General features: G+C 44.9%; 2 protein-coding genes across 2 annotated transcripts in view; one reads left to right on the forward strand and one right to left on the reverse strand.

Moving 5' to 3' along the window:
- The window catches only part of T265_09183 (hypothetical protein), a gene marked incomplete at both ends in the record, with an annotated part of 12,863 nt that extends 10,377 nt beyond the window's left edge, over positions 1–2,486 (forward strand). Inside the window, 2 exons of the mRNA XM_009175195.1 lie at positions 924–1,093; positions 1,852–2,486. Coding sequence (XP_009173459.1) covers positions 924–1,093; positions 1,852–2,187 — 506 coding nt within the window. The remainder of the gene's footprint in view (positions 1–923; positions 1,094–1,851) is intronic.
- A 1,997-nt stretch (positions 2,487–4,483) lies between these two features.
- T265_09184 (hypothetical protein) overlaps positions 4,484–12,968 on the reverse strand; it is a gene marked incomplete at both ends in the record, with an annotated part of 33,201 nt that continues 24,716 nt past the window's right edge. The window contains 2 exons of the mRNA XM_009175196.1: positions 4,484–4,548; positions 8,004–8,349. Coding sequence (XP_009173460.1) covers positions 4,484–4,548; positions 8,004–8,349 — 411 coding nt within the window. The remainder of the gene's footprint in view (positions 4,549–8,003; positions 8,350–12,968) is intronic.

Here is a 12,968-nt window from a genome sequence, read left to right on the forward strand (position 1 = left end):
TGGGGACTGCGTGATCCTCACTGTGCCTGGTTGGAGACACTACAAGATATGGCTGCCAACGGATGTCAGTGGCGTTCTTGTTGTCAGTTTCTATCCAGATTGCCTGAGTGAATGTCTGGAGGTGTAGGCACCTCGGAATGATTGTGTTAAGCTAGCACTAAGTCCCTTCCCCGTCCACCTTTACTCTTTACAATAAGGCTTTCAAATAAGTCATGGTTGTACAGCTGAGAAGCATCGGTGTTGAACACTGACGTCATGCTGTCGATGATGATGATGATGTATCGGAGTTTCTGCTATTTCTTACTGCATTTTAAAATGTGATAATTTGACAGATTGCCTGCTGACTTGCAACGAACTAAGTGGCTTCCAACTAAAAATAGACGATTTGTACTGGTGGTTTTTTCGTAAGTGTTTCCTAACGATCCCGATCTCATTTGTACATAACTGTGTGGGGTTTGGGACCTCAAAACAGTTTATGAGGCGTAAAACACGACACATGTGCCTGCTAAAGTACGCGATAAACACAGTATTGCCTTATCAGACTAAATCTTGATTTGATCATCTGAACTGTCACTAAATCTACCCGTTCGTTCATTTTCGCATGTCGCGCAGTATTTATTTAATTTTCCTGTGCACATCCCCGGACAAAGGAAGCGAATGTTAATGGGGGATATTTTCACAAGCTAACTTGTCGGTCAGTTCGAGGCTGTGGTGCTTATTCTGTAGTAAGGTATGGTCGCCTCACTTCAGCGATCTTAATACAGTGAAGCGGTATGCCTTCAATGCTAGTGAGTTTAACCTGTTTACGTTTTTTAATGGCGTGCCACTGGTTCGACTTGAGTTACAGCTTGCATCGTACTCGCATTTGGTCACTGTTGCAAGGATGAATTTTGTATGGATTTAATGTCATTACTGTTTTCCAGCGGAAGGCTTCGTACTTTCTGGACATGTACCACTGCTAGATGGTCCAAGTGGGTTGAGCATTCTCTTTAATCAGTTCTTTGTAGGCTTTCAATCTTCTGACTTTGTCCCACTTGGCGCCACGTCTGAAGCCATTCCAAAAGTGTCCACTTCCGCCCCATCTTTTGCCGAGGTAAGTGTTACTTTTTTTGTCTTTGCACAACACGAACTAGTAATCACATTAGCCAAATTTTATTCACATCTATGCACGCAACCGTCTTCTCTTTTCGCATTTTACGACACATTCTGTGTTGACCAAATAGTTCAGCTGTAGCACATTTTCTGTCCTTGTAAGGTCTTCCGTTGCGGCATAGCTTTTCAGGTTTTACTACCCCTCGATAGGTCAGCATTAACGCACTCAAACTTCCCGATTTTTTAGCGCATTGTACAATAGTGCCGCCGGCCAGTCAAGACCTTCAATCTTTCTTTTGGATCTCCCAACGGGATTTACTCATTTCAAATGCTTCCTCTAATTTTTGTGGCAGAAAATCACGCAGATATACAGTGGAACTGTTTTAGGGCGAACATTCATCCTTAATAACCGTTTCTCATGGGTCCATCAGGTTACTATCGAATGAGTCGAATGTCTCTGTGGTAGCGGCGCCGAGGATACATTTGTGGTCAGATCTTCCTTACGGTGACCAACTACTCCGATAATTCACCCTAATTAGAGCGTGCATATGAGGGTTTTCGTAGTGCACTGATAGACAAGTGCTGAATCGTACCACCGTCTACAGGGTCCACTTCCCAAGGGTGACCTTTTTGACTGCTTCCGTCAGTGATAGCTGTAGATGAGACCCCTTGCATTATTGATAGTTGATTTTCTTACTGCGCTTTATTCGAGTTAAAGACTAGGTAGACTGTATACAAGTACTTGCTTTTCTTGCGCAGGTGAGCAAAATGGGAGCCTTATCTGTTGTCGACCAAAACCGCGTGGCGAATTTCGCACGTGGTCCTCTTGGCCGTCGGAGTATCCCTTATTTCGATCCAAGTAGTGAAGCTTGGCCATCGCTATCGGACGTCAGGAAACGTACTGCTGGTCAGGCCCCATTGCAATGTTGTGCTACTTCGGTTTCGCCGTGGGGTCTTTCATTAAACGCTCCTGTTCCAATAAGCTCCCCAACCAACGCGGAGAAGCAAGACACCGCAGCCAAGTCGAATCATAAAAAGCACAGACGACGGCGCAATCGAACTTATTCTCTTCATGACTCCTCGGTTTGTGAGTAGTGACAGACGGTGATCCGCTGTGCCCCAACAATTGGAACATGATATGAATTTTTCAGTGTCTCTGAACCCAACACTATTCCCATTATTGTACGCGTTTCCCTTTTATTCTATTTTCTCCAGGTTGTCGAAGGTAGTTGTGTTTCATGGTGGCCAGGACGATGACCCGTTTTGAATCGAATTTGCTTCGGTGTATGAACTATAAACTGTAGTTTGACAGTGTTAGTTGATGCCTAGTGTGGGATGTAGTCATGCTTCGAAGATTATAGAATCTTAGGCCTCGGATCGCTGCCGAGTTCGCTTTCGTTTCTTAATGTTTTGCATCTCTAGCGGTTGATTCTAGTCTTGTCTAGGTCTGACTTTTCGTAGTCTGATTCAAGCATATGCGTGGTTGAGCGGGATATCTATGTAAGGCGGATGGTTTCCAAAGTATGAGGAAGGAAGTTTAGATAGGCCATTAATCGAAAAATCCGAAGTGTACTGTCTAGGATGATTTGTTTAAGTGAAAGACAATCTGTCAGTCATACTGGTCTCCATTGTAATTGGCTTTAGATTGGAAATCCATTTTTGAATGACTGGATCTCGAAACCTACAGGGTTTATTTGTGACTCAGTGACCAGGTTTTGGGCAGTAGCTGATACCCTTTCATCAGTCATTTTTGTTCCATGTTAACCCGCCTCTTTGGATTCATACACTGGACCATTTCTGGGTACAGTGATGCTTATGCCTCTAGTAATGACTTGTCACCTTCCTTTGTGCCATACGGGTATTTTGACTCTCCCGTGATCTGATTTCTTATCTGTGAGGACTGTCACCTGTTACGTCCACGTTGTACTCTGATGATTTAGGTGTTGGCATCCGGTATATACTGCATCACGTGAATTAGGTAGAACGGGTGCAGCTTGTGGTTAGGTTTTCTCCGGTTGAGTATAGTTGTTTTCTTCACTCTTGACGTGAACGCTAAGTCCGACATTGTCTAAAGGTAGTTACTCATTTTTTACCCGATTGGATATTCTCTCTAGAGCTGACCGGAACATCTATCTCAGTCAACGTGTGTCTTGTTGGTTGCATCCTTGGATGACTGAGTGCATACCTGTACGGTTTCATACTAATTGACCCGACCTCAGCTGTACGGACCGCTTTTTGAGAGAGAATGTTCCTCAATGACGGGCTGCTAGTTCGTGTACGTTTTGGGTGGGTCATTCTGATTCAGCTGGCTGGCGAACCGAATAATTCTGCAGACAGTGGGAAGTTGAGCATTCTTCGCAATCTGTGCAGAAAAGTCTACTGATACAGATGTACCATAGGATGGTTTTTCACATCCTACGGACTAGCAGTATATCGTCCTAAACTGAAGCTTGAAGAATAAACAGCCACTCATGTGCAACCAAGCGAAAGGCCAGGCAGTCCGCGCACTTTGCGTTATGATTGACAGATACAGGCACCGCGTAAAACGAAGCCTTCGTCTAAGGTCTTCCAACAGCGAAAAAACAGCTATGTTGACGCACGGCGTGCGTCTACGAATGTGAATGAGCAATAACAAGGTTTCCGAGATTCTCATTGATAGGGGGAAAACACGCCTACCGATTTTCATATTTCGCCTTTTCTTTGTCTAAGCTTGCCCTGATCTGCTTCGCCAATAGTTTCCGCACGTGCGCATCGCCTCTACTTGTGCTCACTCCGAGTAGGAGTGAAAACTGAAGCAGATTGAATTATGGAAGGCGTGGCATTCGCAGATTCCTGTTAGTCCTGCACGCTTGTCGCCCCAACTCTGACTCGCGCCGCATCGAATATATAGGTATTTGTGTCGTCTGGTCGTCAAGTTCGCGCCACCTGCTCCATAATTTTTACTCTATTTCAGAGGCGCTGTTTTGTAATTAGAACAATGCACAACACATGGTATACCCGGAGTGGAGGGTTACTTATCGGATTTGTCATGTCTGATCACAATGGCGGTGGTAGGGTAAATTGTTTCGTAATCCACCGTGTATTCATATTGGAAATTGCTTGCCCCAGTGCACGGTACGTCAGCAACTAATGGACACACCTTCACAGAGAACAGGTCTGATTTTAGCAGAAGTGCTCAAGTTCTGACAAACTGGAAGATATCGTGCAAACTGTGTTGTGCCGGTACAGTGCCTGTTGGTGTCATGAGCTCACTAGCGAGATGATCCACATAGTACCGAAATGGGTTTTATCAGACACCCAAACGGAAAACATGATTTATCCACATCAGTGAATCCGATTTTCAGGCGTCCAGTTGTTTGACTACCTTCGAACAGCAAGTCTGATTCAGATACTAGCCGTCCATGTAGTTTACACCGTATGGTTTCGCCGTTGCGGCGTTGAATGAGGCAATGATGGCTGAACGGGTAAAAAGGAACTGAAGGTGGAGTCAGAATTATCCTCTGGTAAACAGGAATACGGAGTTGGACTTGCAGTATCTGGATACTGGTTTGCTAGGATCGTCGATGAACTGAAATCCACTAGCACAAGTATGGTGGCGATTCGAACTCAGTTCATAAGAGTCGTCAGTGAAAAGCAATGGTGTCGCATTCCAAAGTGGAAAAACGAGTCCTACACCTTGGCATCGACAATACTACCGATCAATAGTAGTAACCGATGGCCTTTCTCTTGCCAAAAACTCCGATTCTCCAGTTCGTCGAGATTCGGAAATCTAAAGTTATTACGGCCCTGGTAAATTTAATCGTTGAACTTTGAAGACCAAAGTTATCTACCTGTGTGAAAGTCTGGAATCGACCGTTAAAGCCTGGTCTCACGTTGGGAAACCTTCACTAGCTGCAAGGATTCACCCGAGGAGTGGACACATCTTACTGGCCATGTAATTGTCCGAAAAAAACCGGGGAGTTTTTACCAATGTGGTGTTGGCTTCAACGCAACTAATTGACACGGGTTCGGTTGCGTATCACTGTGCCGTTGTGAAGCTAGATATCGGGAAACTGAAAGACTTAGCAATTCAGGCAAAATTCTACAACCCGTTGCGTAATGAACTCCGAACCAACGCTAATGGGTTCAGTCGGCGACCAGTGAAGTGTACTCAAAGAACACGCTTAATTTGCGCTGGATCCTACAAGAAATAAAAACAGCGCAAAACGGTCGGTTTGATGAAAGTAACACTGACACTGTCGACGATTGAGCAAGGGAATTCAACTTCCATTAGAGTATTTAAGAACCAGTGGAAGATGAACTCTGAACCACCATAAGATTAACTACTCGAGCAGATTTATTAGGCTTGTCAAGGTTTTCCACTCTGGATTGACGGCCCATGTTTAATCTCGTGGAGTGACGCCTTCAGACTTCAACTTTGACATGCGATTGTTTTGTGTTGGGCAAAATGTGTTTTATGATGACTTGCAAGGGATTAGACGGATGACATCAGTAACTCATGCCAGCATCATGGACCACAGTACATCAGTGGTGGAAACTGGTTGTCATACAACAGTGGAGGAAGAAGGCCTTAGTAGAAGATGAAGTAAAAAGCTTCTAAAAGGATATGTATACAGGAAAAATGGCCAAGAATGGGGTGCTTTTACCTCCAAAAACCACTGGAAGAACGTCATGATGGGACAAGGTGTCATCAGCGGAATTGAGCAAACGCTCTTTCCAAACCTCAAGCGATACAACCCCAGCGCATGGCAAACAAGTATTAGTTAGGTAGCTCGGCGGTGAGGTGGCAGTTTCGCCATCTAGGATCGGTTATGCGCACTGTTCGGCAGGGTTTCTAACCACGAGCAACTCCATCCAAGAAAGTGGGTTGGGGATAATACTTCGTAAACATGACTTTGGCCCATGGAAATTGTTGCAATACAGAACCAAAATATTGCCTAATGGAGCTCCACCATGCGAATCGGTGTTGTTATCTGCCTACCACCTAGAATGCCTGTGTGGACTTAATGCTGCTTCAGATAGTGAAGTTACAAAGAGATTACGCACAAGTTTGGGCCAATACAAGATTTTCTGGTGTCATTGCGGTCAATGTCTGCAAACTGCAGTTTTTCCTAACTACCAGGTTGGTGGCCTTCGTGGAAGATTAGGGGGAGGTCTCTGTAAGAGATGTTTCTCATACTTCAGGTGCCATAAAAGAGGGTTACAATAATAATGCATCAGCTTTCCCCTACCTCACGACAGATAGTCCCTCAACTAAGGTTGACTGTTCACTGTGAATGTTCTCTTATTGATGGAATCACTGTGTAGAAATGCATTGGCTGTGAATCAGACGAAGCCGGATAAAAATTTACCTAGTGATATTTCTTCGGGAAGATTCTGTCATTAGACAAAACAGGGGAGATTTAAAAACGAGCATTGCCGAAGTTGAAGCATCAAGGTTGATGGCATAATTGCAACAAGAGTAGTGTTCCCCTCAAAGTAATGGAATGGTTAACCTAGGTGAGTCTTTATTCACCCGGTGTGACATGCTTTATTTCTTGTTTGCCGAATGACGCACGTGGGATACCATGTCACACTGGTTGCCACTCATCTGAGCGGTACTTACGTAGGTCTACCGCACTTAGCAAAAAACGTTATCAGTAGATATTCAACAAAACCGCAGTATGTATTTGCTTGGTTTCGCTCCCTATCCTGTACGGCAGGCTGCAGTACTCTATCTTGTGACTTATGCTCAAGCCTCGTGAATTCCACTTGATTGAGAATCTACCTCGGAAGTGACAGTTTGCAGTTCGCGCAACATATGGAGTAAATACCTTAACCAGGTTGAATGACTAGCTCTAACAAAGTGAAGCTATATTACACTTTCGAGCAACACATGAACTCATAAAGAGTGCATCTGGTTCTCATTGGATTTGAACAGGTGGTGTGTGCTCACTGAATCATATGAACTGGCAAATCGATAGGGCTGTAGCTTGAAGCACATAAATTCACGTGATCTGGTGCGATCCGCCATTCGGCGTACTTTGTCGCCCGTTCAGAAAGTGGACACGCTGTACTTAATACGGAGTTGAAAAGCTACGCTACTCATACACTGAAGTAGGTAGAACGAGCTATAAAAATACGATTACCTATCGATGGAGCTTTTCCGGTAGGCTGGATACGTTGGTCCCCCGAATGAAGATCTCCAACGGACCCGAACATTATGAAGTCTTCTGTAAAGGAGATCCCTAATGGGAGGGAATGTCCGGCTGGCTAGTTTGTGACAAACGACTGTCCGTTGTGCCGATTACCTTATTTCTGGAGGGTATTCGTGTTCCACAAATGGAGGAAGGGCTTCCTCTATATTCGATCCTTAGTCGTCGTAGGTAATACACCCTGATGTGTTTTCCCTTCGCATATCGCTAATAGCAATAACGTTGCTTCCTTAGTGACCCAACAGTCTGACGAATTTTCGTTTACATAGCAGTCTGTTATCCGCGTTGAAGTAATTTAGCACAAATGACGGTCAGCCTGCAAGGGCGTAACCACAGCATACTAGCTCCTTGCGTTGCTTTCAGGAACGAAAGGAAGGCATACTCTGACAGAAAATCTGGGGGATTATTTTCTGACTAATCTAACCACTTGATGTGGTACCTCAGCTGTTTATTAAGCTCTCGAAAGTTAGTCTCTACAGGATTTTATTAGTTGTCATCGTCATCATCGTCATTGACAGCGTGACATCAGTGTTCAACACCGATGCTTCACTGCCGTACAACCATGACTTATTTGAAAGCCTTATTGTGAAGAAAAGAATAAAGGTGGAAGGGGGAGGGACTTAGTGCTAGCTTAACACAATCATTCCGAGGTGCCTACACCTCCAGACATTCACTCAGGCAATCTGGATAGAAACTGACAACAAGAACGCCACTGACATCGGTTGGCAGCCATATCTTGTAGTGTCTCCAACCAGGCACAGTGAGGATCACGCGGTCCCCATCCTGGAAGGCCAGTAGCACCGACAGCACCCAAGCGCTTCGTGATCTCCTTCATACTCCTCTGCCAAGTCAAGGGTTGGCCACCTCTCTGTTTACGCCACTCCGAATTGCGCATGGAAACCAGCACTCTCTTCGGCAAACGATGGTTCGGCATACGTAACACATGTCCCAACCAACGCAGCTTCTGGTGCTGGACACATTCTTCAATGGAAGTACCCGTTACACAACCGAAAACGCTTTCTAACTGCCTCGTTACGGATTCGCCGACACCAACCCACGCGAGCTATGGTTCTGAGACAACGATTGTTAGTTGTTATTAGTTGAAGAACACCCCGCAAAAACATTACCCTCACTGCATTCAGTCCACCAACTTGAAGTATGCTTTTGAAAAAAACCTGACTGTACATGTCGCTACAAGGCAGTGAAGCACGAGCTACCTGGTTGCGATTGAAGTGCGCGGGGTGACGTTACCGGTACCTACTATGTTTTGAAACCACACAACCAGTGGGCCGTCTGCCTATCTCGTTGCCAAGTTCATAAATCGACAACACCATTTCGCGACAGGGGTAACCGTTCATGATGCTTGAGTGGCTGAGGAGCGAACTTATTGACCGGAAGGTCCATGGTTCTAACCCAATCTCTGCATTTCGGCTGCTCCTGTCCAGGCTTGGGTAGCATGCCTGTACCTAAGCACTTATGGTTCTTTCATGTGGCACCGCAGTTATGCACCGAAATGTTGTTGCAGCTGAGCGATCATTTATGTTATTATTAATTATTCGGGGTGAATATAATGACTTGCCATACTTCTGTATGGTAGGAGCCGACTGTTCTATTTGCCTTCTCTGACTTGAGAAGGGCATATTGTATGTGTTCGGGGGTATTCGCTGTCGAAAAGTTTGTTGGAACACGACACAATACGGGTCCTTATTCAATAAAACCACTCCATCGATGGACTCCTTAGGTTTAACGGCGAGCATTACAGGTACGAAACGTGGGTGAAACTTAGATTTCTTTGTTTGAAGTTTATGAACAGATTTCCAGAGGATCGTCCAACGCGCAGTGCCCCTTCAGTGTAACGACTCTCACCCAGGCAGTCGTTTGAGTTACCTAACTGAACACGAAGGGCAGACCGCTCGTCCTTTGTGAATACGAATGCAGTAAACGAGAGATTCAGTTGAGTCTCTCGTGAAAACCAAATTGATTTGCGAATGAGTGTATTTCTCGAAAACAATCGAATTTGGGTTCAAGTAGAACATAATGTTGACGGAAACTCGGGGACTGCGTTTACCTGATGAGCTCCAAGAAGGGCGAAACCGCAGGTGGGCTGTCGAAGAGTTTTCAGCTACCTTGTGAGTAGTTTCCTTACGAGTGGGCCTACCTCACTTTTGAACCTAAGGTACATAAATGATATGAGTCATGGTACTGCAGCAAGTATGCCATGTGAGTAGCAAATGTCCTTCAGGCTTACCATATTCAGTAAAGCAAAATACATTGAATTCATTCTGTTCGGTTGCTCGTTGGATGAAATAACTGCTTTCAGACAAATTGTTTTCCGAATGTTACTCTTGTTCTAGGCCTTTGGCAGGATTATGATCGTGTTTTCCAATTTGAAGCCCTTCACTTCCTTTGTACGTTCCCTCCTTGAGTTTTTAATAAGGGAGAAAGATGAGATCGACTTTACTGACAAGCATCGTCTTCGCTTGATATGGGGATTCAGATATCCTGCGGTTCTCCTTTTGGAAAATTAATTGCCTCCAACCAGGCGTCAAAGTCCCGATGCAACTATACAATGGTCTCTCGGAGGATCCAACTGTAAAGCTAATAGCTATTCTTAACTGTAGTCCTTTTAAATGAAAACCACAGTACACTGTTCCCTTCTGGGGAGACTATGACAATGAACCGGTCTAAAGTGTTCTTTTTTTGAGAGCGTCTACCAATAATTTGTGCTTTAGGCGATGAAATAGAGAGGGCGTGTCTGGTGTTCTCCCCTGAAGAGTGTTTCCAGAAATAAGCGACTGCACTTGAGAGAAGCTCATAGATCACTGAAGTCTATAACTGCCAAACGCAGGCGAGTTACCTGGAATACACAATGTGCCACACACGTGAGGTCTTTCTGAATTCCACAGCAGCTTACTTTTAGGCGAAATTTGGGAAAATTGGTCCTCTAGGAGAGGAAAAATTCTACGCGAATAACCTCCAGATAAACTAATGCTAGTAAAGGCTAACATTGTGACGTCTTTCCGGAACTAAGGTATGCTTAACAGATACTCATATCTGCACACGAATTTGGTTTTGACAGGAAACAGGGATGGGTCCGGTTGAACCGCTCATTTATGGTAGCTGAAGAGTTTTCAGCAACCTTATGAGTAGCGTGTCACATCTGAACAACAAGATAGGATCAACTTTGGTCAGTGATTGGGGGCATCCTTGGTCGAGTTTGTTGTACAATCACCCCCTGGAGAGACCAGTTTGAGCATCCAACTACTAGCTGTCACCCCTTGGAGTAGGTTTCCTACGAACCAACTAAATTTAGTCTTCTGACGGGTAGCCTGTTCAGAATGGCGCCATTTTAAGTTCAGAACCATGACTACGACTTATGGAAACCGGCGTTACAGGATTGCAAACTGAAATATAGTTTGATGTTGTCACATTATGCACAACATTCGTTACCTGTCAGCAACATACCGGGGGACTGGCGCATCTCCAAGAAGCCTTCCTTTCTGGAAAAACCGTCCTCAACAGGGCACTTTCAGCTGATTTCTCGGAGCTTTTCCAACACTGGCGTGTCACAATATGAATCCCTCTTCTCCTGTCTGTAATTATATAGCATCGAAACAGTATCTGGCAGTTCTAAAAGCGGTCTTCGCATAGTTTGATTGGCCTCCTGTGAATCTGACGTGGCCTCAACCTCTTGAGTCTGCTTGGTTCGTTGGCTGCATTCAATTCGGCAGTTCTGTGTGTGGTTGTTCTCTTGTGATTCGGTCGTTTTCTTGCTTTGTGTTGTGAGTTTGTTCCTTTGACTGGTTGATTCAGCGGCCTTCTGTTTTTAGTGATTGTCTTCCTTTGATCCAATTAGTCGGTTGGTTGTCGTTAGGTTTATTGGCTCAAAGTCCCGTGACTGTGTGGTTCTTTTGCTCGTAACGGCTGATAGACTGGGTCAATGTCGTGTTTATTGATCGATTTTTGTGTGGAGTACCACGCCTCGGCAAATTCTCGCTCCCGTTTTTTTCTTGCGTGAGCAAGTATTTGAACATTGTCCCAATGGAACCTGTGTCCTTCTCTGTCTTCATGGATTGAGACAAGTGACATTGTCTTCTACTGGCAAGCTTGTGTTCGTGTATTCCTGTCCGGCCAACATAGTGTTTGTCGTAGTGGTTGCACTTACGTTTGTAGACCACGTTAGTCTTCTTCAATGCAACCAAGCTTCGCTTTGGTTTCGAGTGAGTTCTTCTCAAGCCAAGAAACCTAACGTCAACCAACCGACTAATTGGATCAAAGGAAGACAATCACTAAAAACAGAAGGCCGCTGAATCAACCAGTCAAAGGAACAAACTCACAACACAAAGCAAGAAAACGACCGAATCACAAGAGAACAACCACACACAGAACTGCCGAATTGAATGCAGCCAACGAACCAAGCAGACTCAAGAGGTTGAGGCCACGTCAGATTCACAGGAGGCCAATCAAACTATGCGAAGACCGCTTTTAGAACTACCAGATACTGGTTGAATGCTATATAACCACAGGCAGAAGAGGAGGAATTCACCCACTCAAACCTGCACTGACGATGTCACCTCGATTAGTGATCAAACGTTTGCAACCCAATTGCCAGGCTCGGCGAACAGACCAACAACCAAGCAGCGCACCCGAGCTACCTACATTCCACAACGTTGCCAGTGTCACAATATATTACAGAAAAATATTAGTTTTGGCCACTTCTTCAGGTAATCTCAGACACACGAATGACCAGACTCAGTTGGTTTCGCTGCATTCGGATTTCGAATGGGTTGTTCAAAGGCATTACGCACCGACATCGGGTGATGAACCAAATAACACTAGCTCGCTTAGGTTAATGGTGGCGAAATGCCGAGGTCTCATCTACCTCGCTTTTTATTACGCGTTCCCAAGGACACTCCGTTGAAGGACTTCTCGACAGTTGCGCTGAAAATCCGTATATTGGCGAGCAAAGTGATTTACTTGCTCTAATTTGCGGCAAGTTCCTCTTGCACTCACGTCAACAGGACTTAGGAGGCTGTATGAACAGACTCGGTTTTTCATTCAGTAGTCCTCCTGTTTTGAGGCGACGAAAGTATTAGCCGGATCACTTGAAAAGTGACAGTTTAAGCGTGCTTGGTTTGGCGACTTTGTCATCCCCAAACACGATATTTCTCCATCCTAGAAGGAACATTGTGGTAAACGGAAAATATGAAATTTTTCGATGCGTTCCTATCTGATGAGCAAGATGATCTGAACGGGCTATCGCAATTCATGTTCTGGAGTACTGTGGTTAGATTGGAAACACTGCGAGCACATCAAAAGTTTTCGGGACGGAAAAGGTGCGCAAACTGCAGTCTATCACCCCACATAACCAAAGGTTATTCCGCCAGTACCGTGTAACCACGGTAGTCTTTTTCAAGTAGAAGGTTGTCGGCAAAAATTCTATTTCCAACGTTTTAGAAAGCGAGAAATCGATAGGATTATGGACAAGCTGTGGCTCAAAAGTAAGCTTTCGGTGCCTTTCTAACGAATGCGCCCAAGCTTATACTAACAGATTTTCGGGCGGTGAGAACCTCAATTCGCTTTGCCGTAGATTTTATGGGGGAGCTCACTGCATTAAACCGTGTTCCTCAAGAGTGGACCGCCAAGCACTATGGCAGTGTCTGTGGAGCAAAGGTGTCCCCC

The sequence above is a fragment of the Opisthorchis viverrini genome (genome assembly GCF_000715545.1).
Source record: "Opisthorchis viverrini unplaced genomic scaffold opera_v5_260, whole genome shotgun sequence".
Classification (NCBI taxonomy): domain Eukaryota; kingdom Metazoa; phylum Platyhelminthes; class Trematoda; order Opisthorchiida; family Opisthorchiidae; genus Opisthorchis; species Opisthorchis viverrini.